This window comes from Ranitomeya variabilis, chromosome 2 (assembly GCF_051348905.1).
Source record: "Ranitomeya variabilis isolate aRanVar5 chromosome 2, aRanVar5.hap1, whole genome shotgun sequence".
Classification (NCBI taxonomy): domain Eukaryota; kingdom Metazoa; phylum Chordata; class Amphibia; order Anura; family Dendrobatidae; genus Ranitomeya; species Ranitomeya variabilis.
Window position 1 is genome coordinate 883390973 of NC_135233.1, and position 23873 is coordinate 883414845.

A 23873-nucleotide genomic window follows, 5' to 3' on the forward strand; every position below is an offset into this window, starting at 1 on the left:
CAGTGCTGGGGTTAATCTGCTCAGTTGAGAGCTCTTGGAAGCTTTCCTGCATTAAAGCTCTCCACTGTTCACTGTTAGGCTACTTTCACACTAGCGTTAACTGCAATACGTCGCAAATGCGTCGTTTTGCCGAAAATACGCATCCAGCAAAAGTTCTTGCTGGATACGTTTTTTCGTCATAGACTAACATTAGCGACGCATTAGCGACGCATTTGCGACGCATTGCCAAACGTCGCGTCCGTTTTGCGACGCTTGGGCGTGTGTTAGCGGACCATCGGGAGAAAAAAACCTTACATGTAACGTTTTTTGCTCCCGACGGTCCGCTTTTTCCGACCGCGCATGCGCGGCCGGAACTCCGCCCCCACCTCCCCGCACTTCCCCGCACCTCACAATGGGGCAGCGGATGCGTTGGAAAAATACATCCGCTGCCCCCGTTGTGCGGCGGAGACCACGCTAGCATCGGGAACGTCGGCCCGACGCACAGCGACGGGTCTTTCCCGACGCTAGTGTGAAAGTAGCCTTAGAGACTCCCATCTCCTACTGTATATAATCTGGGCCCTGGCAAGAACGCATTGCCAGAGCTAGCTTCTGCATGGTTTAGGAGATGGTGGGTTGTTTAGATTTATCTAAGATTGTTGCGAGGTTTTGATTGTGTGATAATCCCCTTCTTCTCCTACTTCGTTTTTTTTTATCATCCTCCATTCCCCAGCGTTTACCACTCTTGTTTATGTGTGTCTATTTGTATGATGAGCATTTTCCCTGTTTGTATTACCTTGTTAGTCTGGTTGGTGTATTACAGTACACCACTACTCCCCTCTTCCCCGGGTGGGAGAAGGGTACAGACTGAGGGCGGATTCAGGAGCTAAGGCAAGGTATGTGGCCCTGATGTACTGAGCACCAGAAGTAATCTGGGGAACAGGGCAAGCGAAGGCGCCCCTACTGCTAGGGACAGGGAAGGAGCCCCTGGTCCAGGGACACCTGACAACTCAGTCATGAGAGGAGGTTTTTAAACCCAGTGCATCACCATAGTGTGTAAATGGGCCTCAGGCGGCCACATATTTTCTCGTACATTAAGGCTAAGATCACACTGGGCATTCTTGCTGTGTTTTTTTCTGCAGCAAAATATGAGTGCTTGGCAGGAAAGAAGCTGCAGCAAAAACACATGTTTTGCTGCGGTTTTTTTTTTCATGTGTTATTCAATTCAATGGGTGAAAAACACTGAAAGAAGTGACATGCTCTATGTCCAAAAAAAAAAGCAAAGCACAAAATACTGATGACAAAAAAAAAAAAAAAATCAAGCTGTGTGCATGAGATTTCTGAAATCTCATAGACGTAGCTGGTACTGCCAAATGCAGCTAAAAATTAGCATAGAAAAGGATTTAAAAAAATTGCAGCAAAAACGCCCAGTGTGAACTTAGCCTAAGAAAATGTACCGTCTTTCATTAGTGTGCTGGATCAGATATTCATCAATATTTAGCCAGTGTGTCTTTTTACCATCAGTGTTCACCAATTCTCATACACAAACCAGAAAACTGATGGCGGTTTCTCAAAGTCCTCCTATCAAACAGTCTGTGAGCAAACTGAGTACTAGGATGTGAATAAGGCCGGGATCACACATACGCGTGATACGGCCGAATCTCGCAGGTGAAATCCCTCCTCTATCGCCGTCACTCCGGAGCGGAGCGCGCAGCAACACATGGAGCTGCACGCTCCGCTCCCAAGTGCCGGCGCCAGAGGAGGGATTTCACCTGCGAGACTCGGCCGTATCACGCGTATGTGTGATCCTGGCCTTAGGATGGCATCTGTGTGCTGTCTGAGCGTTTCATGGCCCCATAGACATGAATGCGCAATTTTGATCTGTGACACAGTTTAAAATTGGACACGGCTTTGTACATTTTTGGGGACACTTAGTCCTTAACAGGAAACATATGCATTGGTGCTAGCTGCAACTAGTCTGATAATTCCGGGGAGGTTCGTAGCTGGAATACTGTTGCCGTACAGATGAACGTTGCTTATTTTCTACACCACGATGTAGTGCACAATAAATGGCACTGGCGAAGTCTACTGGAGCGTGCGGTGAACTCTTATACAGATATCCATATCAGTGGCTATGTTTGCAGTAATCTTTCGGTGTAAATGCAGCTTAACATTGGGTACATTTCCACAGAATCTGAAATTAGCCGCAGACCGTACATCCATACAAAGTGAAATGACGGTCGGGGTCTGCTGTTGTGGCTGTAAAGCGAAATTAAAAGCTGCATGTGCACTCTGCAAGCACGAAGGTCTGTCAGAGCACTGAGCACATACATATGCGGATACTGAATTACATTGGTGGATTCCACCTACCCAGAAATCACTTTGGGGGCTTAGCTCTAAGAGTTGTGCGGATGTCTAGTGTAGGGTCCCACTGGAAGAGGTCACTTTATCGGGGAAAATGGGCTTATACAGTTTGATCAAAATGTGCCCAATAACCTCAGTTTTGGCTTATAATCTATACAGTAGTAATGCATGCAGAGATAGATAGATAGATAGATAGATAGATAGATAGATAGATAGATAGATAGATAGATAGATAGATAGATTTAGAACTTGGTGCACCCCGGGGTCTATTGCCTGCTTTGTGCCCATGCACTCCGCTCACCTCCAGGAACATTAGCACATCACATACACTTCTACCTACCTGGATTCTGTAACCTGAGCCCCCCACTAAATAATGGACTGCTACATACTGCTACATACTGCAAAGCAACTGGTGGCTTTTAAAAGAGGCAATAAAAATGAATGGTGGTATTACTTACTGGTACAGTGCCCCTTGGGAAGGCTGGCATGGCCACAAACAGCATGAACACAAAGTACACCAACACAATGGCATGTGAGGCATTATCACAGGGGAACCCCAAAACTGAGAAGAGCAGCTTGAGAGCCTCAGGGAGCAGCAGACCCAGAGCCAGGGTGAGCCCCAGAGACAGAAGCACCAGCAGGGCTGTCCGCAGGCTGGAACCTGGCACTGCCATCCTCTGTTCTTGCTCTAGCTGGCAGCTCTGAGCTTACACAGAAAGGAGGAGCCGGAGATAGAGCAGATGACTTCCGAGGGAGCTGGCTGCTGCCTCCTCCTCCTCCTCCTCCACTGACACCTCCACTGTGGAAGTCAAGGGCAGGTTCACGCTGCAGGTTTGTATGGAGACTTCTCCTCTGTAGGAGCAGTGCTATCTCTGTGGCAGTTGTGTGCAGCTATCACACGGTCTGTACTTCTGACACATGCTGGGCAGCAGCTGCCTCCATTACTGCTCCTGGCACTGCTGGCATCTCAGCACATGGTGTGTACACGACGTGGCGCCTGCCCACGACCTCGCTGGTCATTCATTGATTATCCTGATGAATCTGCTGGGAAGGTCATTGGCTGTACGGTCAGGCCCCCCTCTGCTCACAGTGCCCCTCTAAGGTCAGGGTCACACTATACCTTCTCAGTGTAGCGTTAGTCTTCCACAATGACACATGGATACACACATATGCTGGAGTAACATATGGCGCCACCCTGTGTTGCCTTAATTGGTGCATTCCATGAAAACTCTTAATATTCATATTGTCAAAAATAAGATTTTTTTTTTCATTCAGTGTTTAAATGCGTCACAATCTCCATTGTGGGACGTCTGGTGCCCAAACATCTGATTGGTGTTGTATTTGCGGCTGTATTGCGGCTCTGCGTTGTACAGGCCTGTCATGAGGTCCCATAGATTCCATAGGAATACAGCAGAGGGAATATGTAAGTTTGCTCCGTCTGACTTCATATGTACACAGGTAATTGGCCAAGAAGGATCGCCCGATGCCAAAGTACCTTTTCTTCAGTGCGTTCGGCTGGGTCCGTCTGAATCTGGGGCCACAGATTGGCCCTATTTCCCATTGTGTCCTTTTGTTCAGACTGGCACAGAAATAATGCAGGCTGTGTTTCTGTGCCCATCTGACCACACGGACATGAGTCTATGGCACGTCAGGGGTTCCTCTGGATACCGTTTGTGTGTGAGTGCTTACAACTCCCTCCTGTTTTATTATAATATACCACAATATATCTAAGGATAATCTCATGTTAAATACTATGATACTGATGTCCTTTCCTTACTCATGATCTAATGATTGATATATGATCAATATCAGATTGGTTGTGTGGGTCAAAAGCCTGACAGTGGTTAGCTGTTCTTGGTATGGCGGCACCTGGATATATGGAATTGCATCTGGTGGCCGCTGCCGGATACTGCAGAGTAGCTATTATTCAAGTGAATGTAGCGCTGGTCTGCGGTACCTGGCTGTGGCCACTAAACACTTGACAAAGCTTTGATAGAGCTATACTGTTAATCTCCGCAAATGTATCCGGCTGCCGGTGGAGTTGAGCACCACCCATCAGTGGGGGTCCCTGATGTCTGATCCCCACCCATGTGATATTGATGACACCCTATGGATTGGTCATAAGTATGATCTTACTAAGACACCCCTTTAAACAAGGCTCAGTTCTTATAGGGAATGATAAGTCTGTCACTTGTAGCTGACCTGACATGAATTTTATTAATTTTATGGAGCACCACTTATTTTCTTCTCAGCATTGTGCCAGGAAGAGATGGCCATCCTCCTGGCACAGCCACTGTTAACCGCAATACACAGGAGAAACATGGTAGAAAGCTAGAGTGACTTTTTTCAGGTAATATACCTTAAGGCCGCATACACTTTACACTGAAGTTGGCTGACATTAACAGCCGACAGTCTAATGTGTATTGGAGATAAGGATCCGGCATGTCCAAACTCGAACTAATGATCCTTTTGCTCTCTAGGACTATGTTCACACTAGGTGTTTTTGCTGTGTTTTTTTTTTTTTTGTCTTTGCAGCAAAATTTGATCTCTTAGCCTGAAAGAAGATGCAACAAAATGTAGATTTTGCTGCATTTTTGGTGTGGTTTTTGGCCGTTTTTTTTTTCCCTGCGGTTTTGGCATGCTACATTTGTCTCTTGTGCATGCTGATAAAGTTTAGTAACAAAAAAAATCTCATTCTATTTAATTAGGTTTCAGCAGCAAAATCGCCACAATCCTCATACCTGTGTTTTTTGGTGTTGATTTTCCTCTTTTTTTTCCACCATTCATTACTTTCAATGGGTGAAAAATGCTGAAAAAACACTGAAAGAAGTGACATGCTCTATTGTGCCAAAAAAAAAACGCAGCTGAAAATTTGCATTAAAAAAGCAACGAAAACGGCTAGTGTGAATATAGCCTAAGAGATAAGCTGCCACCAGAGATATAAGACTGGGTCGCTCTGCTAGAGAATACAGCGAGTGAGAGCGCCGGGGGGTGTAAGGGGCTTCACATAATTCTAGTCCTATGATATTAACTAACGTTACCACAGGGTGGGAGCCTATTGGGTAAGGTTTGATAACTAGCAATGCATTTAATCTGAGAGATATGCTTTATTGTCTGGATTTCCTACTTTCTGAGGACCTATGTGCTACTGAGCAATTACAGTATCTAGATCAGATAAAGGAGACATTGCTTTGTTTCTTTTTATAGCAGTCAAGGTGAAAGTAACTGATAGAGAATGCTGGCTGCAAGGACCTGCCTCCGGATCCCCACAAGGACACTGCACTTCAGCGACCATGCTAATCATGCAAGGTATGTAGTAGATGCAGAATATTTTTCTGCCAGCAATAGGTTAAATCCCTACCATTTAACCTTGCCATTCACATGAAGACTTCCTGCTACTGCTGAGAAACGGAAAATACTTTAGCAGACATATTCTTCAAATTTGGGAGCCAACACTTACTGAAATATCACTATCACGCTGCACCGCGTGACATGCTACATTTATGACATTTAAAGGGTGTACTGCTTCGGCAAAACCCCGGATTGCACCGAATGGTAGTTCCCATCTAGATATACACTCACCGGCCACTTTATTAGGTACACCATGCTAGTAACGGGTTGGACCCCCTTTTGCCTTCAGAACTGCCTCAATTCTTCGTGGCATAGATTCAACAAGGTGCTGGAAGCATTCCTCAGAGATTTTGGTCCATATTGACATGATGGCATCACACAGTTGCCGCAGATTTGTCGGCTGCACATCCCAAAGATGCTCCATACAAGGCAGGATGGATCCATGCTTTCATGTTGTTTACGCCAAATTCTGACCCTACCATCCGAATGTCGCAGCAGAAATCGAGACTCATCAGACCAAGCAACGTTTTTCCAATCTTCTACTGTCCAATTTCGATGAGCTTGTACAAATTGTAGCCTCAGTTTCCTGTTCTTAGCTGAAAGGAGTGGTACCCGGTGTGGTCTTCTGCTGCTGTAGCCCATCTGCCTCAAAGTTCGACGCACTGTGCGTTCAGAGATGCTCTTAGGCCTACCTTGGTTGTAACGGGTGGCGATTTGAGTCACTGTTGCCTTTCTATCAGCTCGAACCAGTCTGCCCATTCTCCTCTGACCTCTGGCATCAACAAGGCATTTCCGCCCACAGAACTGCCGCTCACTGGATTTTTTTTCTTTTTCGGACCATTCTCTGTAAACCCTAGAGATGGTTGTGCGTGAAAATCCCAGTAGATCAGCAGTTTCTGAAATACTCAGACCAGCCCTTCTGGCACCAACAACCATGCCACGTTCAAAGGCACTCAAATCACCTTTCTTCCCCATACTGATGCTCGGTTTGAACTGCAGGAGATTGTCTTGACCATGTCTACATGCCTAAATGCACTGAGTTGCCGCCATGTGATTGGCTGATTAGAAATTAAGTGTTAACAAGAAGTTGGACAGGTGTACCTAATAAAGTGGCCGGTGAGTGTATATCAACCTGGTGTTTCTTGGAAATGCTCAGAGTTTCACAGTGAGGCCACGTTCACACGTTCAGTATTTGGTCAGTATTTTATCTCAGCATGTGAAAAATGCAGAAGTGGTGACGTGTTTCTATTATACTTTTCCTAAGACTGTTTCACTCCTGGTTTTGGCATACAGATACTGAGGTAAAATACTGACCAAATACTGAAGGTGTAAATGTGGCCTAAGAGTAGGCATAGCTAACTGATTTTAGTATCCTCAGAATTATCTTGTCCTGCTGCGTAGCATTGGTTTTATTTGACCCCCATCCCTACAAAGCTTACTTGAGGTATTAGAAGGAGCTTTGTGTCAGGAAAATGGAGCTCAAATCCTTATGAAGACATATTATGAAATTTATCAGGGAAGAATTTGCAACTGAGACACAGGCTCAGATTCTTCAAAGAATTTTTGACAGAAATGTCACAACCACCACAATAGGGCACAACAGTGGCTCAGTGGTTAGCACTGCAGTCTTGCAGCACTGGGTTCCTGGGTACAAATCCCACCAAAAACATCTGCAAGAAGTTTGTATGTCTTCCTGTGTTTTTGTGAGTTTCCTCCAGGTTCCCTGGTTTCCTCCCATACTCCAAAGGCATACTGATAGGGAATTTAGATTGTGAACCCAAATGGAGCTATATAACAAGTAAAACAAATGTATGCCTGCCCCTGGCTGGAGTAATCTTTCTGGATAACTACCTGCCTGTCCTGCTGGGCTCAGAGTGGTCACAGACCACTCCTGTCAACGATTCTGTGGGGTCCGCTGTCGTTACATCAACAGAGCAGCAGCTTATTTTCTGTTTTGCTCTGCTGAATAAGACATGACTACCGGCGCCATGCTGATTGACAGACGACTTCCCAACTCTAGGAAACCAGCGGCAAATCAGCATGACTTTGACGAATCAGCCCAGAAGGTGAAGAGCTGCTCTATAAATGAGCATATGTCTGGGTCGCCTCCAATGAGCCAGGACGTAATGGCGACCAATAGTCACGATGGGCTTGCTGGCCAGTAGGCAGTCTTCAGCAGAATAAACAGGCAGTCATTGTGGAAGGGATGCAGGATCAGCCGCTCTCAATACACAATGTCCAGACCTCAGGTGCAATAGGAAAAAAATCACTTTTAGGCTATTGTCCCACATCAGGATTTTTGCATCAGGCACCATCCGGCGAATGTTGGAGAAACCGGATCCGGCGCAGATTGTGAAAAACAGATGCGACTGATCTATTTTTTCAACGGATACGGCTATCATATCTAGATTATTGGATAAAAAAAAAAGTTGGAGCATGCCCAGTTTAAAAAAACGGAATCCGTCATTTTCCAGATCCGGCACCTTCCGGCTCCCATAGGCTTCCATTCTAGCAAACAGCCGGAAGCGCCAGATCCGGCTTTTTCGCCGGAGACAAAAATGTTGCTATGGACGTTTTTTCCAGAAACCTCAGATTTTACGGATCCGGCGAAAAACGGACGAAACGCAATGTCATCCGGCACTAATACAAGTCTATGGGAAAAAAACGGATCCAGCGGCAACATTTGCCATTTTTTGAAATTTAGCCAGATTGAGCCTGACTGCGAAAACCTGATGTGTGAAAGTAGCCTTAGTGGAGCAGTTTGTGATGATGATTACAGCTCTCCACAGTTATTCAGGAGATTGTAGACTCCAATTTAGAACTTAACTCTAATCAGCTGAAATAAAGACTACAGGCAATGCTTTGGCGTGAGATGGCCTTAAGTCTTATTGAGGGTTACCTATATATCATTAAAATACTGTTTATTAAATTAAGCACCTAAAACAACTCAATCAGTTTAGTCGCAGACTTGACTAAACAAAATACTTCCAAAAAGCACCCAAAAACATGGGTTAATTTATCCCTCCAATAAAACCAGATGACATAAAAAGATGAACTGAAAATTCACAAAGGCGCGGGTGGGTGTATCTCTTCCAGATGCTAAACAGCTGCTGAGGTGATCCAGATCCCTGAGGGCATATAACTAGTCCACTGCTGCCAGAATAGCGTCCATGGTCCAGTCAGATGACTCAGCCAATCAAGGATCACGAGCCACTGTTACTAAGGTTAAGGCCGAGCTCCCTCGAGTGATCAGCAGAATTACCTCACAAACATTATACCTAATGGGATAGAAAACTGACAATTATTGATTTACCAACTAGGGATCCTAAACCATAAAACTCATACTCATTTAGGTGCCACAATTTCCTCCAGAGACCTTCCATTACACTGAGCCAACAGCCCCTCATGGTGTGATGGACCCAGCTTTTGTCAGCACTCCCGCTGCATATAGCACCATATGTGCACTAAAATGTCTCCTCTCAGCCTGGACCTTGGCATCCACAGCACCTCAGGCTTACCAGAAAGAACCTCAGCTCTCTTCCCACCATTTCGATCTCAGGATCATATTAAGTCATCTATCGTCTGATACCTAAAATATGTCGTCTGGCAGTTCGGCACTTCCTAAACTGCAGAGGACACTATGTCCCATGCGGCTGCACAGATTTTACTGGAGTCCCGACAGTGACCACAGCGAAGGCACTGGCTGGCCTCCTTGATCTCCAGCAGTACCCAATCTCAGGGGTGCAGGGTTGCTTCTCCTGGACTCGGTAGTTCTCCTGTAGGAGCTTCTACCCACCAGACTTCACAATAGCCCTTACACTAATTACGTGTGTGTGTGTGTGTGTGTGTGTGTGTGTGTGTGTGTGTGTGTGTAAAAATGGCTGAAGAGCTGGCTTCTCACACCATCAGAGTTCACATTTGTGACACCTGACTTTGCAGGGCTCCGCACTTATACCCTACAGCAAGTAAATAAGTACAGTTGGTGCAGAAAGTATTCATACCCCTTTATTTTTTCACTCTTTGTTTCATTGCAGCCATTCAAAAAAGTTCTTTTTCTCATTAATGTACACTCTGCACCCCATCTTGACTGAAAAAAAACAAATGTAGTACTTTTTGCATGTTAAAAAAAAAACTGAAATATCATATGGTCATAAGTATTCAGACCCTTTGCTCAGTATTGGGTAGAAGCACCCTTTTGAGCAAGTACAGCCATGACTCTTCTTGGGAATGATGCACCGAGTTTTTCACACCTGGATTTGGGGATCCTCTGCCATTGTTCCTTGCAGATCCTCTCCAGTTCTATCAGATTGGATGGTGTACGTTGGTGGACAGCCATTTTCTGGTCTCTCCAGAGATGCTCAATTGGGTTTAGGTCAGGACTCTGGCTGGGCCAGTCAAGAATGGTCACAGAGTTGTTCTGAAGCCACTGCTTTGTTATTTTAGTGTCTGCGTAGGGTCATTGTCTTGGTGGAAGGTGAACCGTTGGCCAAATCTGAGGTCCAGAGCATTCTGGAATAGGTTTTCATCCAGGATATCTCTGTACTTGGCCGCATTCATGTTTTCTTCAATGACAACAAGTCATCCTGTCCCTGCAGCTGAAAAACACCCCCATAGCATGATGCTGCCACCACCATGTTTCACTGTTGGGATTGTATTGGGCAGGTGATGAGCAGTGCCTGGTTTTCTCCACACATACTGCTAAGAATTATCACCTAAAAGGTCTATCTTCATCTCACCAGACCAGAGAATCGTATTTCTCATAGTCTGGGAGTCATTCATGTGTTTTTTAGCAAACTCCGTATGGGCTTTCATATATCTTGCACTGCGGAGAGGCTTCCATCGGGCCACTCTGCCATAAAGGCCAGACTGGTGGAGGGCTACAGTGAGAGTTGACTTTGTGGAACTTTCTCCCATCTCCCTACTGCATCTCTGGAGCTCAGCCACCGTGATCTTGGGGTTCTTCTTTACCTTTCTCACCAAGGCTCTTCTCCCACGATTACTCAGTTTGGCTGGATTTCCAGGTCTAGGAAGACTTCTGGTGGTCCCAAACTTCATCCATTTAAGGATTATGGAGGCCACTGTGCTCTTAGGATCCTTGGGTACTGCAGAAATTCTGTTGTAACTATGGCCAGATCTGTGCCTTGCCACAATTCTGTCTCTGAGCTTCTTGGCCAGTTCCTTTGACCTCATGATTCTCATTTGGTCTGACATGCACTGTGAGCTGTGAGGTCTTATATAGACAGATGTGTGCCTTTCCAAATCAAGTTCTATCAGCTTAATTAAACACAGCTGGACTCCGATGAAGGAGTAGAACCATCTCCAGTAGGATCAGAATGAAATGGACAGCATGTGACTTAAATATGAGTGTCTCAGCAAAGGGCCTGCATGCTTAGGACCATGTGATATTTCAGTTTTTCTTTATTAAATTTGCAAAAATGTAGTGAAGATGGGGTGCAGAGTGTACATTAATGTGAAAAAATGAGCTTTTTTGAATTTACCAAATGGCTGCAATGAAACCATAGTGAAAAATTTAAAGGGGTCTGATTACTTTTCGTACCCACTCTAATTAATAATAGTATGTACATGTCAATAATATAGGGTACCATGTGTCAAATGACATCAATGTGGATAAGGGCAGAGCAGGACATGGCTCTGACTGAGACCCCCATCCATGAAGATGTCGTTTGACACATGGTAAGGTTTTAATACTAGAGACAGGTTAGGACCCCTTATTATTTATATGCATTATTATTTACTTGCTGTAAGTTATATGCTCATTTTGTTTTTTTTCCCTTTCTTTTCTTGGGTTTTGTCTGTGAAATGGCCACAGTGTGAATGAGCTCTTACACTGTGCACATCTACCAGCTCATAGTCCTGTTCATATTTTTGTTTTTTTACATGGAGCAGCTGAATGAGGAGGGGTCGGTGAGTGCTCTGAGCCAGGACAAGGCACAACAGGCAGGTAGTGAGCAACTAGCTGCCTGTTCATTTTTAGGACCATAGTAAAAAAAATGTAGTCCTGGATAACCCCCTTAAATCTACTTGGTTCTTTTTGTGTCAGTTAAAATTAAATACACATTTAAAAGTTGATACTACCTCGCAACCACTGGTTGGTGCCCAGCCTTGAGTAATATCTAACCAAGATCTGTTAGTGCTTCAGCTTTTCACCTATTTATGTGAGTACTTAACAGTTTGTGGGACAGTACATAACAAGTCATTTATATAACTTTAGCAAGGACACATCGCTATTGTTTCTCAATATAATTTACATTGGGGAGTGGACGGGCTACCTGAACAATGCTACTATAATATATTTTTTGGGGAATCCACCTTCCTCCTACAGATTTTGTCTCCAGTGCACACTTTGCTTGTCATATGCTGATTTTAGTATATATCATGGCTAATATGGTGTTTTATCATCGAATTGGCTTTATGGAACATAAACAATCATAACTTTTCGAATGTTTAACCCAGTGGATCGACAACTGGGATCAGGAGGTAAAGATTACTTCTTTGTGGAGCGAACTCCATGTGTATTTACAACATGGTGGTTGTATGCACAAGGATCCTTTTATCCTTTCCTATTCCTACATTTAACCTGATTTGTCTATTTTCAACCACGTTAGCTACGTAAATGTGTCCATGGCGTACACTGTCTCTTAGACTTGTGTGACTACAATTAACAACGGCATAAACGTCACTGAGACTTCACAGATTTTTTTTTTTTTCCTTCTTGTGATCAAGAAGAGAGACTGATTTTCATCAGTGTACTGGATCAGAATTTCATCTGTGTCTGGTTAGGTTCCATTTTACCTTTTTTATCAGTACTTCATCAGTTTTTAGTGTATGCTACAAAAAACTGATGGACGTCTCTCAAGCGTCTCCTATCAAATAACCAGTGTAAAAAGGACAGCACTAGATGAAACTAGGACGTCATCAGTTTCCATGCCGCAGAAAATTTATACACCCACAGCAGGTCAATGGACATTTTCTTTGTGAAACAAAATCGTGCAACCACTATTTCACTACAGGGGAGCAGCGCGGCAAGCAGCAGTATGTGTACACATCCTTAGCCACATGGCACAGATATTTGTATCTTTAGCAATTAAAACTGTCAAAATTCCGGTCAGTATTGTGATAGACAGCTCAGCCGTCCAATCTGAGGCCTGGGGCATGCTGAGCTTTTGGTATTGTGAGTGACAGTCAGGGCCAGGGCGTGCTGGGTTTTCTACTGGTGTCTCCTGTTCTGTGTGATTCCCTGGCTGTTTAGCTGGCTGACTGCCTCTGACTACTGCCACTTGTAGCCTTATCTCAGTAGTGCATGTTTACCATATTCGCCTGCAATCTGTCTATGATCTATTGCTGCCTGACCTTGCATCTTGCCTTTGACCATCCGTTTGCTTAGCCCCTTTGTCTTGATCCGCTACCTTCCTGGAATTCGGACTTTGACCTGACCATGTCTTTGCCTTACGCTTTTTGTTTATGATGAGCCCTGTTGGTACCTGACCCCAGATCTCTTGACTACCCAGCTTCACGGCTTGTCTGTAAGTAGTGACTAGCATTACAAAAGCCCTGTAGACTGTGCTCAGTAGAAAGCGCTTCCAGAGTAGAAAAACAATTTTGTATTGATTACTACTTGATTTTATGTTGTATGTGAATCATTATTGATATTATATTTGTATTTGTTTTTTCAATAGTTTGTCTATAATTTTCTGTTCTATAATATAAATACATCTATAATATATATATACACACACACACACACACACACACACACACACACACACACACACACACACACACACACACACACACTCTCACACTCTCTCACACACACACACACACTCACACACACACTCTCTCACATATACACTCACACACACACACACACTCTCACACTCTCTCTCACACACACACACACTCTCACACACACACTCTCTCACATATACACTCACACACACACACACTCTCACACTCTCTCACACACACACACTCACACACACACTCTCTCACATATACACTCACACACACACACACTCTCACACACACACACACTCTCACACACACACTATCACGTAAATTTCAAACCATATACCCTCACTGTATGCACCCTCATTGTTTTTTTTAAGGGAATCAGTCGAAGGTTTTTGCTACCTCATCTGAGAGCAGCATGATGTAGGCAAAGAGAAGCTGAATCCAACGATGTATCACTTAGGCCGGTTTCACATTAGCGTTTGGAGGAGCTGCGGAGGGCTGCGGACTTCCTCCGTGTAGCCCCGCCCTCGGCCGCACCTCCGCCTCTAGCTCCGCCTACTTCTGCATACGGCCGGCATGCGGCCTGCGTACCTATCTTTAACATTATATAGATAAAAAAACACAGCAACACATGTACATGAATCTAGGCCATGTGAAAACACAGACAAATATTCAATATGAATTATACTTCTCAGAAATATTTTTTCACAAATTTTTTCACAAATTTTTTTTTTCATAAAACTTACAGTAATAGATGAAATGAAGATTCTTAGCGTATAAATTGGCCAATTCATGTGTGCCCATCAACCACAGCAAGGTGATCTCCCTCTGATGGGTCCTACTCTACCGTACATGCCACTCTTGGGCCACCAGCCTACAACTATGGACAAAACATGTCACTCTGGGCTAAACCTACAATTTATGGGCAGGTAGAGTTGATTACCGCCACCTGCAAGGTCAATTTTCATATAAAATGATCTCTAGAGGCAGATTCTCATGTAGATCAGTATCCGGCCTATAATTCTGAACAGCTCATTTGCATATAAGAAGAATGTGGATTTCTCTGGAATAAGACGTCAGATGTTATGACCCCAATGGCAGAGGGTCTCAGAAATATTTACTAAGTCTGCAAACACAAAAACCAGCTCATAGGGCAGTGGTAACTGGGCTGACCATATATCTAATCCTAGCACCACAAATAACAGCAGCCGGGAACGTGCCTACGTTGATTCTAGACGTCTCGCGCCAGCCGGAGAACTAACTAACCCTAAAAGGGAAAAGAAAGACCTTTCTTGCCTCCAGAGAAAAGACCCCAAAAGTTGGATACAAGCCCCCAACAAATAATAACGGTGAGGTAAGAGGAAAAGACAAACGTAAGAATGAGCTAGGTATTTAGCAAAGAGAGGCCCACTAGCTAATAGCAGAATATAGTAAGATAACTTATATGGTCAGCAAAAACCCTATCAAAAATATCCACGCTGGAAATTCAAGAACCCCCCGAACCGTCTAACGGCCCGGGGGGAGAACACCAGCCCCCTAGAGCTTCCAGCAAGGTCAGGAATCACATTTAGTACAAGCTGGACAAAAATGAGAGCAAGCAAATAACCCAAAAAACAAAGAAGCAGGACTTAATTTATCACGAACCAGGACCAGCAGATAGGAGCAAACAGAAAGGATCTGATAACAACGATGCCAGGCACTGGACTAAGGATCCAGGAAGTTTTTATAGCAACACCCCTGGACTAACGGCCCAGGTGGGTGCAAACTTGAGGGAAGAAACTCCCAGAGTAATATCACTAGTAACCACAAGAGGGAGCCAAAAAGTCTAATTCACAACAGTACCCCCCCCTTAAGGAGGGGTCACCGAACCCTCGCCAAGACCACCAGGGCGATCAGGATGAGCAGCGTGAAAGGCACGAACTAAATCGGCCGCATGCACGTCAGAGGCAACCACCCAGGAATTATCCTCCTGACCATAGCCCTTCCACTTGACCAGATACTGAAGTCTCCGTCTGGAGAGACGAGAATCCAAGATCTTCTCCACCACGTACTCCAACTCGCCCTCAACCAACACCGGAGCAGGAGGCTCAGCAGAAGGAACCACAGGCACAACGTAGCGTCGCAACAAGGACCTATGGAACACGTTGTGAATGGCAAACGACACCGGAAGATCCAAGCGAAAGGACACTGGATTAAGGATTTCCAATATCTTGTAAGGACCGATGAAGCGAGGCTTAAATTTAGGAGAGGAGACCTTCATAGGAACAAATCGAGAAGACAGCCACACCAAATGCCCAACACGAAGTCGGGGACCCACACCACGGCGGCGGTTGGCAAAACGCTGAGCCTTCTCCTGTGACAATTTTAAGTTGTCCACCACATGATTCCAGATCTGCTGCAACCTATCCACCACAGAATCTACCCCAGGACAGTCAGAAGGCTCCACATGTCCCGAGGAAAAACGAGGATGGAAACCAGAGTTGCAGAAAAATGGCAAAACCAAAGTAGCGGAACTAGCCCGATTATTAAGGGCAAACTCAGCCAACGGCAAGAAGGTCACCCAATCATCCTGATCTGCCGAAACAAAACACCTCAAATAAGCCTCCAGAGTCTGATTAGTTCGCTCCGTTTGTCCATTAGTCTGAGGATGAAAGACAGACGAGAACGACAAATCAATGCCCATCCTAGCACAAAAGGATCGCCAGAACCTGGAAACAAACTGGGATCCTCTGTCAGACACAATATTCTCAGGAATGCCGTGTAAGCGAACCACATTCTGAAAGAACACAGGAACCAGATCGGAAGAGGAAGGCAGCTTAGGCAAAGGCACCAAATGGACCATTTTCGAAAAGCGATCACATACCACCCAGATGACAGACATACCCTGAGACACCGGGAGATCAGAAATGAAATCCATGGAAATGTGTGTCCAAGGCCTCTTCGGGACAGGCAAGGGCAAGAGCAACCCGCTGGCACGAGAACAGCAAGGCTTAACTCGAGCACAAGTCCCACAGGACTGCACAAATGACCGCACATCCCGTGACAAGGAAGGCCACCAAAAGGACCTAGCCACCAGATCTCTGGTGCCAAAAATTCCCGGATGACCTGCCAACACCGAGGAATGAACCTCGGAAATGACTCTGCTGGTCCACTTATCAGGAACAAACAGTCTGTCAGGTGGACAAGAGTCAGGTCTACCAGCCTGAAATCTCTGCAACACGCGTCGCAAATCAGGAGAAATGGCTGACAAAATAACTCCCTCTTTGAGAATACCAACTGGTTCTGCGACTCCAGGAGAGTCAGGCACAAAGCTCCTTGAAAGAGCATCAGCCTTCACATTCTTTGAACCTGGTAAATACGAGACCACAAAGTCAAAACGGGAGAAAAACAATGACCAGCGGGCCTGTCTAGGATTCAGGCGTTTAGCAGACTCGAGATACATCAGATTTTTGTGATCAGTCAAGACCACCACACGATGCTTAGCACCCTCGAGCCAATGACGCCACTCCTCAAATGCCCACTTCATGGCCAGCAACTCCCGATTGCCAACATCATAATTCTGCTCTGCAGGTGAAAACTTCCTAGAGAAGAAAGCACATGGTCTCATTACCGAGCAACCAGGGCCTCTCTGTGACAAAACGGCCCCTGCCCCAATCTCAGAAGCATCCACCTCGACCTGAAAGGGAAGTGAGACATCAGGCTGGCACAAAACAGGCGCCGAAGTAAACCGGCGTTTCAACTCCTGGAACGCCTCCACGGCTGCAGGAGCCCAGTTAGCAACATCAGAACCTTTCTTGGTCATATCCGTCAAAGGTTTAACAACGCTAGAAAAATTAGCGATAAAACGACGGTAGAAGTTAGCAAAACCCAAGAACTTCTGAAGACTCTTAACTGACGTGGGTTGAGTCCACTCATGAATAGCTCGGACCTTGACTGGGTCCATCTCCACAGCAGAAGGGGAAAAAATAAACCCCAAAAAGGGAACCTTCTGTACTCCAAAGAGACACTTTGAGCCCTTAACAAACAAAGCATTCTCACGCAAAACCTGAAACACCATCCTGACCTGCTCCACATGTGAGTCCCAATCTTCAGAGAAAACCAGAATATCATCCAGATAAACAATCATAAATTTATCCAGATACTTCCGGAAAATATCATGCATAAAGGACTGAAACACTGAGGGAGCATTAGAGAGCCCAAAAGGCATCACCAAGTACTCAAAATGACCTTCGGGCGTATTAAATGCAGTTTTCCATTCATCTCCTTGCTTAATGCGCACAAGGTTGTACGCACCACGAAGATCTATCTTGGTGAACCACTTGGCACCTTTAATCCGGGCAAACAAGTCCGACAACAGAGGCAAAGGATACTGAAATTTAACAGTGATTTTATTCAGAAGCCGATAGTCAATACAAGGTCTCAAAGATCCGTCCTTCTTGGCCACAAAAAAGAATCCCGCACCAAGAGGGGAAGAGGATGGACGGATATGCCCCTTCTCCAGAGACTCCTTGATATACGAACGCATTGCGGCATGCTCAGGTACAGACAGATTAAATAATCTTCCCTTAGGAAATTTACTACCTGGAATCAAATCTATGGCGCAGTCACAGTCCCTATGAGGAGGCAGAGCACCGGATCTGGACTCGCTGAACACATCCTGATAATCAGACAAATACTCAGGAACTTCCGAAGGAGTAGAGGAAGCAATAGACACCGGCGGGGAATCAGCATGAATTCCCTGACAGCCCCAACTTGACACAGACATTGCCTTCCAATCCAAGACTGGATTGTGGGTCTGTAACCATGGCAGCCCCAAAACGACCAAATCATGCATTTTATGCAGAACAAGAAAACGAATCACCTCCCGATGTTCAGGAGTCATGCACATGGTTACCTGCGTCCAAAACTGCGGTTTATTTTCCGCCAATGGCGTAGCATCAATACCTCTAAGAGGAATAGGATTTACCAACGGTTCAAGAACAAAACCACAGCGCTTGGCAAATGACAGATCCATAAGACTCAGGGCAGCACCTGAATCCACAAACGCCATAACAGGGTAAGAAGACAATGAGCAAATTAAAGTCACAGACAAAATAAATTTAGGTTGCAAATTACCAATGGCGACAGGACTAACAACCCTTGTTAGGCGTTTAGAGCATGCTGATATAACATGTGTAGAATCACCACAGTAAAAACACAACCCATTCTGACGTCTATGATTTTTCCGCTCATTTCTAGTCTGAATTCTATCACATTGCATCAAATCAGGTGTTTGTTCAGACAACACCACCAGAGGATTAGCGGTTTTGCGCTCCCGCAAATGCCGGTCAATTTGAATAGCCAGCGCCATGGAATCATTCAGACTTGTAGGAATGGGGAAACCCACCATCACATTCTTAATGGCTTCAGAAAGGCCATTTCTGAAATTTGCGGCCAGAGCACACTCATTCCACTGAGTAAGCACGGACCATTTCCGAAATTTTTGGCAATACACTTCAGCTTCATCCTGGCCCTGAGAAATAGCCAGCAAGGCTTTTTCTGCCTGAACTTCAAGATTGGGTTCCTCGTAAAGCAATCCGAGCGCCAGAAAAAACGCATCAATATTTGCCAATGCCGGATCTCCTGGCGCTAGCGAGAAAGCCCAATCCTGAGGGTCGCCCCGTAAAAAAGAAATAACAATTTTAACTTGCTGAGCTGAATCTCCAGATGAACGGGTTCTCAGAGAAAGAAACAATTTTACAATTATTCTTGAAATTCCTAAACCTAAATCGGTCTCCAGAAAACAGTTCAGGAATAGGTATTTTAGGTTCAGACATAGGACTACTGGTAACAAAATCTTGTATGCCCTGCACACGAGCAGCAAGCTGGTCTACACTTGTAATCAAGGTCTGAACATTCATGTCTGCAGCAAGCACAAGCCATTCAAAGGTAAAGGGGAGAAAGAGAGGAAAAAAAAAAAAAACTCAGAATTTCCTTTCTTATTATCCCACTTCTGCAATGCATAAACATTCAATGTTGGCCTGGCATACTGTTATGACCCCAATGGCAGAGGGTCTCAGAAATATTTACTAAGTCTGCAAACACAAAAACCAGCTCATAGGGCAGTGGTAACTGGGCTGACCATATATCTAATCCTAGCACCACAAATAACAGCAGCCGGGAACGTGCCTACGTTGATTCTAGACGTCTCGCGCCAGCCGGAGAACTAACTAACCCTAAAAGGGAAAAGAAAGACCTTTCTTGCCTCCAGAGAAAAGACCCCAAAAGTTGGATACAAGCCCCCAACAAATAACGGTGAGGTAAGAGGAAAAGACAAACGTAAGAATGAGCTAGGTATTTAGCAAAGAGAGGCCCACTAGCTAATAGCAGAATATAGTAAGATAACTTATATGGTCAGCAAAAACCCTATCAAAAATATCCACGCTGGAAATTCAAGAACCCCCGAACCGTCTAACGGCCCGGGGGGAGAACACCAGCCCCCTAGAGCTTCCAGCAAGGTCAGGAATCACATTTAGTACAAGCTGGACAAAAATGAGAGCAAGCAAATAACCCAAAAAACAAAGAAGCAGGACTTAGCTTAATTTAGCACGAACCGGGACCAGCAGATAGGAGCAAACAGAAAGGATCTGATTACAACGATGCCAGGCACTGGACTAAGGATCCAGGAAGTTTATATAGCAACACCCCTGGACTAACGGCCCAGGTGGGTGCAAACTGAGGGAAGAAACTCCCAGAGTAATATCACTAGTAACCACAAGAGGGAGCCAAAAAGTCTAATTCACAACAGTCAGAGCTCAGATATCATTTTATTCATCTTCCTATGACCTGCATGGCCATATAGATGGCTTAGGAGGATTGATCCTACTGACAGATGCTCTTTAATACAAACAAATGTCTAGGTAGCAAGTTTTCTGACAATGCAGAGTCCATAGGGCACTCGCTATTTGCATTTTACCCATTTTTTGCTATAGAGTTGCAAGTTGGACATGCATGCTCAGATCACTCAGCCCTATCCTTCATTTGTTGGCTGCTTTTCACTTCTTGCTCCTTTTCCTTTCTTTATAAGGCCGGGTTCACATTAGCGTTTCAGTCCGCAGTGTGGTGCTGCGGACTTCTTTCCTTAGCTCCACCTACTTCCGCATGCGTCCTGCGTACCTATCTTTAACATTGGGTACACAGGGACATGCGTTGTATGCGGATACGTCCGTGTGCGGTGTTTTGACATGCCCGCTGAACGCAACATGTTGCATTTTCTTGCATTCGTCGGGCATGTCAAAACGACGCAGGCAGACACATCCGCATACAACGCATGTCCCTGCATATGCAGTGTTAAAGATAGGTACGTAGGAAGTAGGCGGAGCTTAAGGAAAGAAGTCCGCAGCCCCACGCTGGGGACTTAAACGCTAATGTGAGCTTACCATAAGTCTGTGTTCAGATCACATTAGTGATATCTGTATATCGTCTAAGCTAAGAAAATCTCCCAGTACAGGACATCGACATATCACGACATACAGGCATTTAGTAGGATATGTCACCCATAGGGCGGCGTTGTTAAGGAAAGTATACCCTGAGGCATGTATGTCTGTCTTGTCTATTTTGGCCCGATTGATCTCTGATATCAGGCAATTTTAGAAAAAAAAACCATCATATAACCATACAAAACATATGCGTAATATGGCAGTGTTCATTAACGAGTGAAGAAGTATGACACAAAAATAAAAAACAGACAATGAAAAAATGATCCGCAACACTTTGTGCTTGGCTTTTTTTTTTTTTTTTTTTTTAAATATCCAGTGTGCTTATGGCGGCCCAAATCAGACTCCTGGGTGCTCACTCATAGAAAAAAACAATGCAAATGTCCATGCAGCAAAAGAGAAAAGAGTGGCACTCACCGTCCTTAAAATTTACTTTATTTCGGTAATTTTAAAACATCTAGGCCAGGAGAGTAGTCGATGGAACAAAGAACTGGACGACGATCGTTTCACGCACAGGCACTTCAACAGGTCAGGATGTTTTAAAATTGCCAAAATAAAGTGAATTTTAAGGACGATGAGTTGCACTTTTTTCTCTTTTGCTGCATGGACAAAATAAAAACATTTAGTACAGGAAACGTAAAAACAAAATATCATACTGGAATTATGTGCTACCCACTTCCACATTTATTTATCAGGTTCCTTATTCTGTAAACATTTTTGAATTTTTAAGTTAAATGTATTTGATAGTTGGATTTCTGTTTTCTTTTTCAAACTTCTTAGATTTCTGCAAAAGTTGTCTTCCGTTGTGCCGAACTGTTCCTATGCAAGTCAACCCGAAGGGGTATGTACGTAGTACACGTATATCTATTCCCTCCACATTTATGTTTCCCAGATAAGTGTCTTGTTTCACATGCTGTTTATTACTTACTACATTGTAGACAACTCTGACTAAATTTTCCCTTATACTGAAATTATACTTTCTTTCTCGCTTCATTGGGGGACACAAGTAACCATGGGTGTATGCTGCTGTCACTAGGAGGCTGACACTATGCAAATAAAGAAGAAGTAGCTCCTCCCCGGCAGTATACACCCTCCGACAGGCACCAGGCAACTCAGTTTTTGCTTAGTGTCTGTAGGAGGCGGACCTGGATCTAACACCAGATCCGCATTTTCTTTTACAGGGTTTTGTTGTGTGTATTAACCATTTCTCCTTTCTCTTTCAGACTCTTTCTTCAGGGTAACAGGGTGCAGTTTTTCTCACCCTGTTTTCCCCACTTTGAGTGACCGAGAGAGCAGTGTGGTATCACCCACATCGCACCCTCTCGGACCCGCTGGGCTGGACTTTGTCCCCTGTCACCCATTTGGGTGTTCAGGGTGACCTTTCCTCGGTGGCCAGTCCTGCCCGTTTCCCCTCCCCCTCCTCACCCCTCGCCCCGGAGAGGGCTGAGAGGAAGACGGCGGTCACTTCCAGTGACCCTCTCCCCCTGGTCAGGGGTCTGCGCCGGGACTTGCGGCGCGGGAAGGAGGACTTCTTCCAGGACCCTCTACTCTTCTAGGGATCCTGATGCGTCCTCATCACCAGGTAGGGAGCCTTCAAGCAACAGTACGCTCCCCTCCAAATCCCCCCGGCATCCCGGCCCCCCTCCGGCATCCCGGCGCCCCCGACAAGCTATTTCCCTTATCTTACCGGCTGCATGTTTTATACCCTTTTCAAGGGTCTCCTGCTGGGGGCGTTCTAAAGATGGCGGCTGCAATTTCGGGGAATGGGATACACAATTGCCGCGGGTCTCGCTGGCATTTCCCTCCCTTTTTAGTTAAACCTGCGGGCGCGTGCGCCCGCCATTTTTTTTTCTTCTCTTTCTCCCGCTCTCCTTTCATTCATTCGGCGCTCACGCGCCCTCTTGTGGCGGCCGGCATTATTGCTGCCGGGAGTCCAGTTTCAGCGCTTGTGCATGCCCACAGCGTCGCGCTGTCTCCGCGCTCTTTCTGCCTCTTCCTGCCGGCGTCTGCTCACCGCGTGGGACACAGAATCCTCGGGGGAACACAGGCACACGCTCCTGCGGCTTCCGCTGTCGCTGTTCCTCAGCAGGCTCACCGCTACTGCTCTCGTGGACTCCCCCTGGCATTATTTCTCCTCTCCTGGACAAGGTAATATCCACCTATGTCCGACCCCGCTCCTGCCTTTGCCACTACGGCCATCCATTACGCCTGCGCTCTCTGCAAGAAAAAGTGGGCCTCAGGTCAGCCTTCTCCTTTCTGCCCGTCCTGCATTCCTCCCACCATGTCAGCTCCCCTGGAAGCTCCTAGGTCCCGGGACGAGTGCACCCCCCCTCCCCCGGAGTGGGCTGTTGCAATGTCTCAATCAGTGTCTGACCTGACTAAGGTGTCTCAGTCCCTGGTCCAGGCACTTGAACGTATCCCGCTTCTCTCTACTGCCACCAGTGCCACGAACGCCTCACACGGCGATTCGCTCGCACCTGTCCTAGACCCTCACAGAGGCAGACCGGACAAAAGAGACAGAAAAAGGACTTTATCTAGATCCTCCTCCAGTTCCCCGGGCCACATCGGGATTCCCCTATCTGCCCGTTCCCCTTCATCGCAGGTGGACATCGGGTCTGACGTAACCTCTCAGTCGGAATCTGACTCGGATGCAGATCAGACTTCTGGAACACAGGACATGGTCAATAGCCTTATTTCAGCTATCATTCAGATGCTTGATCTTAAGGAGGATGAAGCAAGCTCTCAGGACGTCTCCGTTGCGTTTAAACGGATTAAACGTCCCTCTAGGGTTTTTCCTAATCACAAGGAGTTTGACAGCACTACCTCCACTCACTGGGAAAACCCTGGTAAGCGTTTCCCGGGCAGGAAACAGCTAGACATGTTATACCCTTTTCACTCCGACCTGGTCTCCAAATGGTCCGAGTCTCCTAAGGTTGACCCGCCCGTGTCCAG

General features: G+C 45.6%; 2 protein-coding genes across 3 annotated transcripts in view; one reads left to right on the forward strand and one right to left on the reverse strand.

The window, feature by feature from the left end:
- LOC143808097 (D-beta-hydroxybutyrate dehydrogenase, mitochondrial-like) overlaps positions 1-3090 on the reverse strand; it is an 83888-nt gene extending 80798 nt beyond the window's left edge. Inside the window, exon 1 of one of the 2 annotated variants that reach the window (XM_077290370.1) lies at positions 2799-3090. In XM_077290370.1, coding sequence (XP_077146485.1) covers positions 2799-3014 — 216 coding nt within the window. In that variant the 5' untranslated portion in view covers positions 3015-3090. The remainder of the gene's footprint in view (positions 1-2798) is intronic. The other variant, XM_077290369.1, reaches the window with a different exon arrangement.
- The window catches only part of BDH1 (3-hydroxybutyrate dehydrogenase 1), a 94366-nt gene continuing 73532 nt past the window's right edge, over positions 3040-23873 (forward strand). Inside the window, exons 1-3 of the mRNA XM_077290371.1 lie at positions 3040-3171; positions 5548-5649; positions 21702-21762. Coding sequence (XP_077146486.1) covers positions 5576-5649; positions 21702-21762 — 135 coding nt within the window. The 5' untranslated portion in view covers positions 3040-3171; positions 5548-5575. The remainder of the gene's footprint in view (positions 3172-5547; positions 5650-21701; positions 21763-23873) is intronic.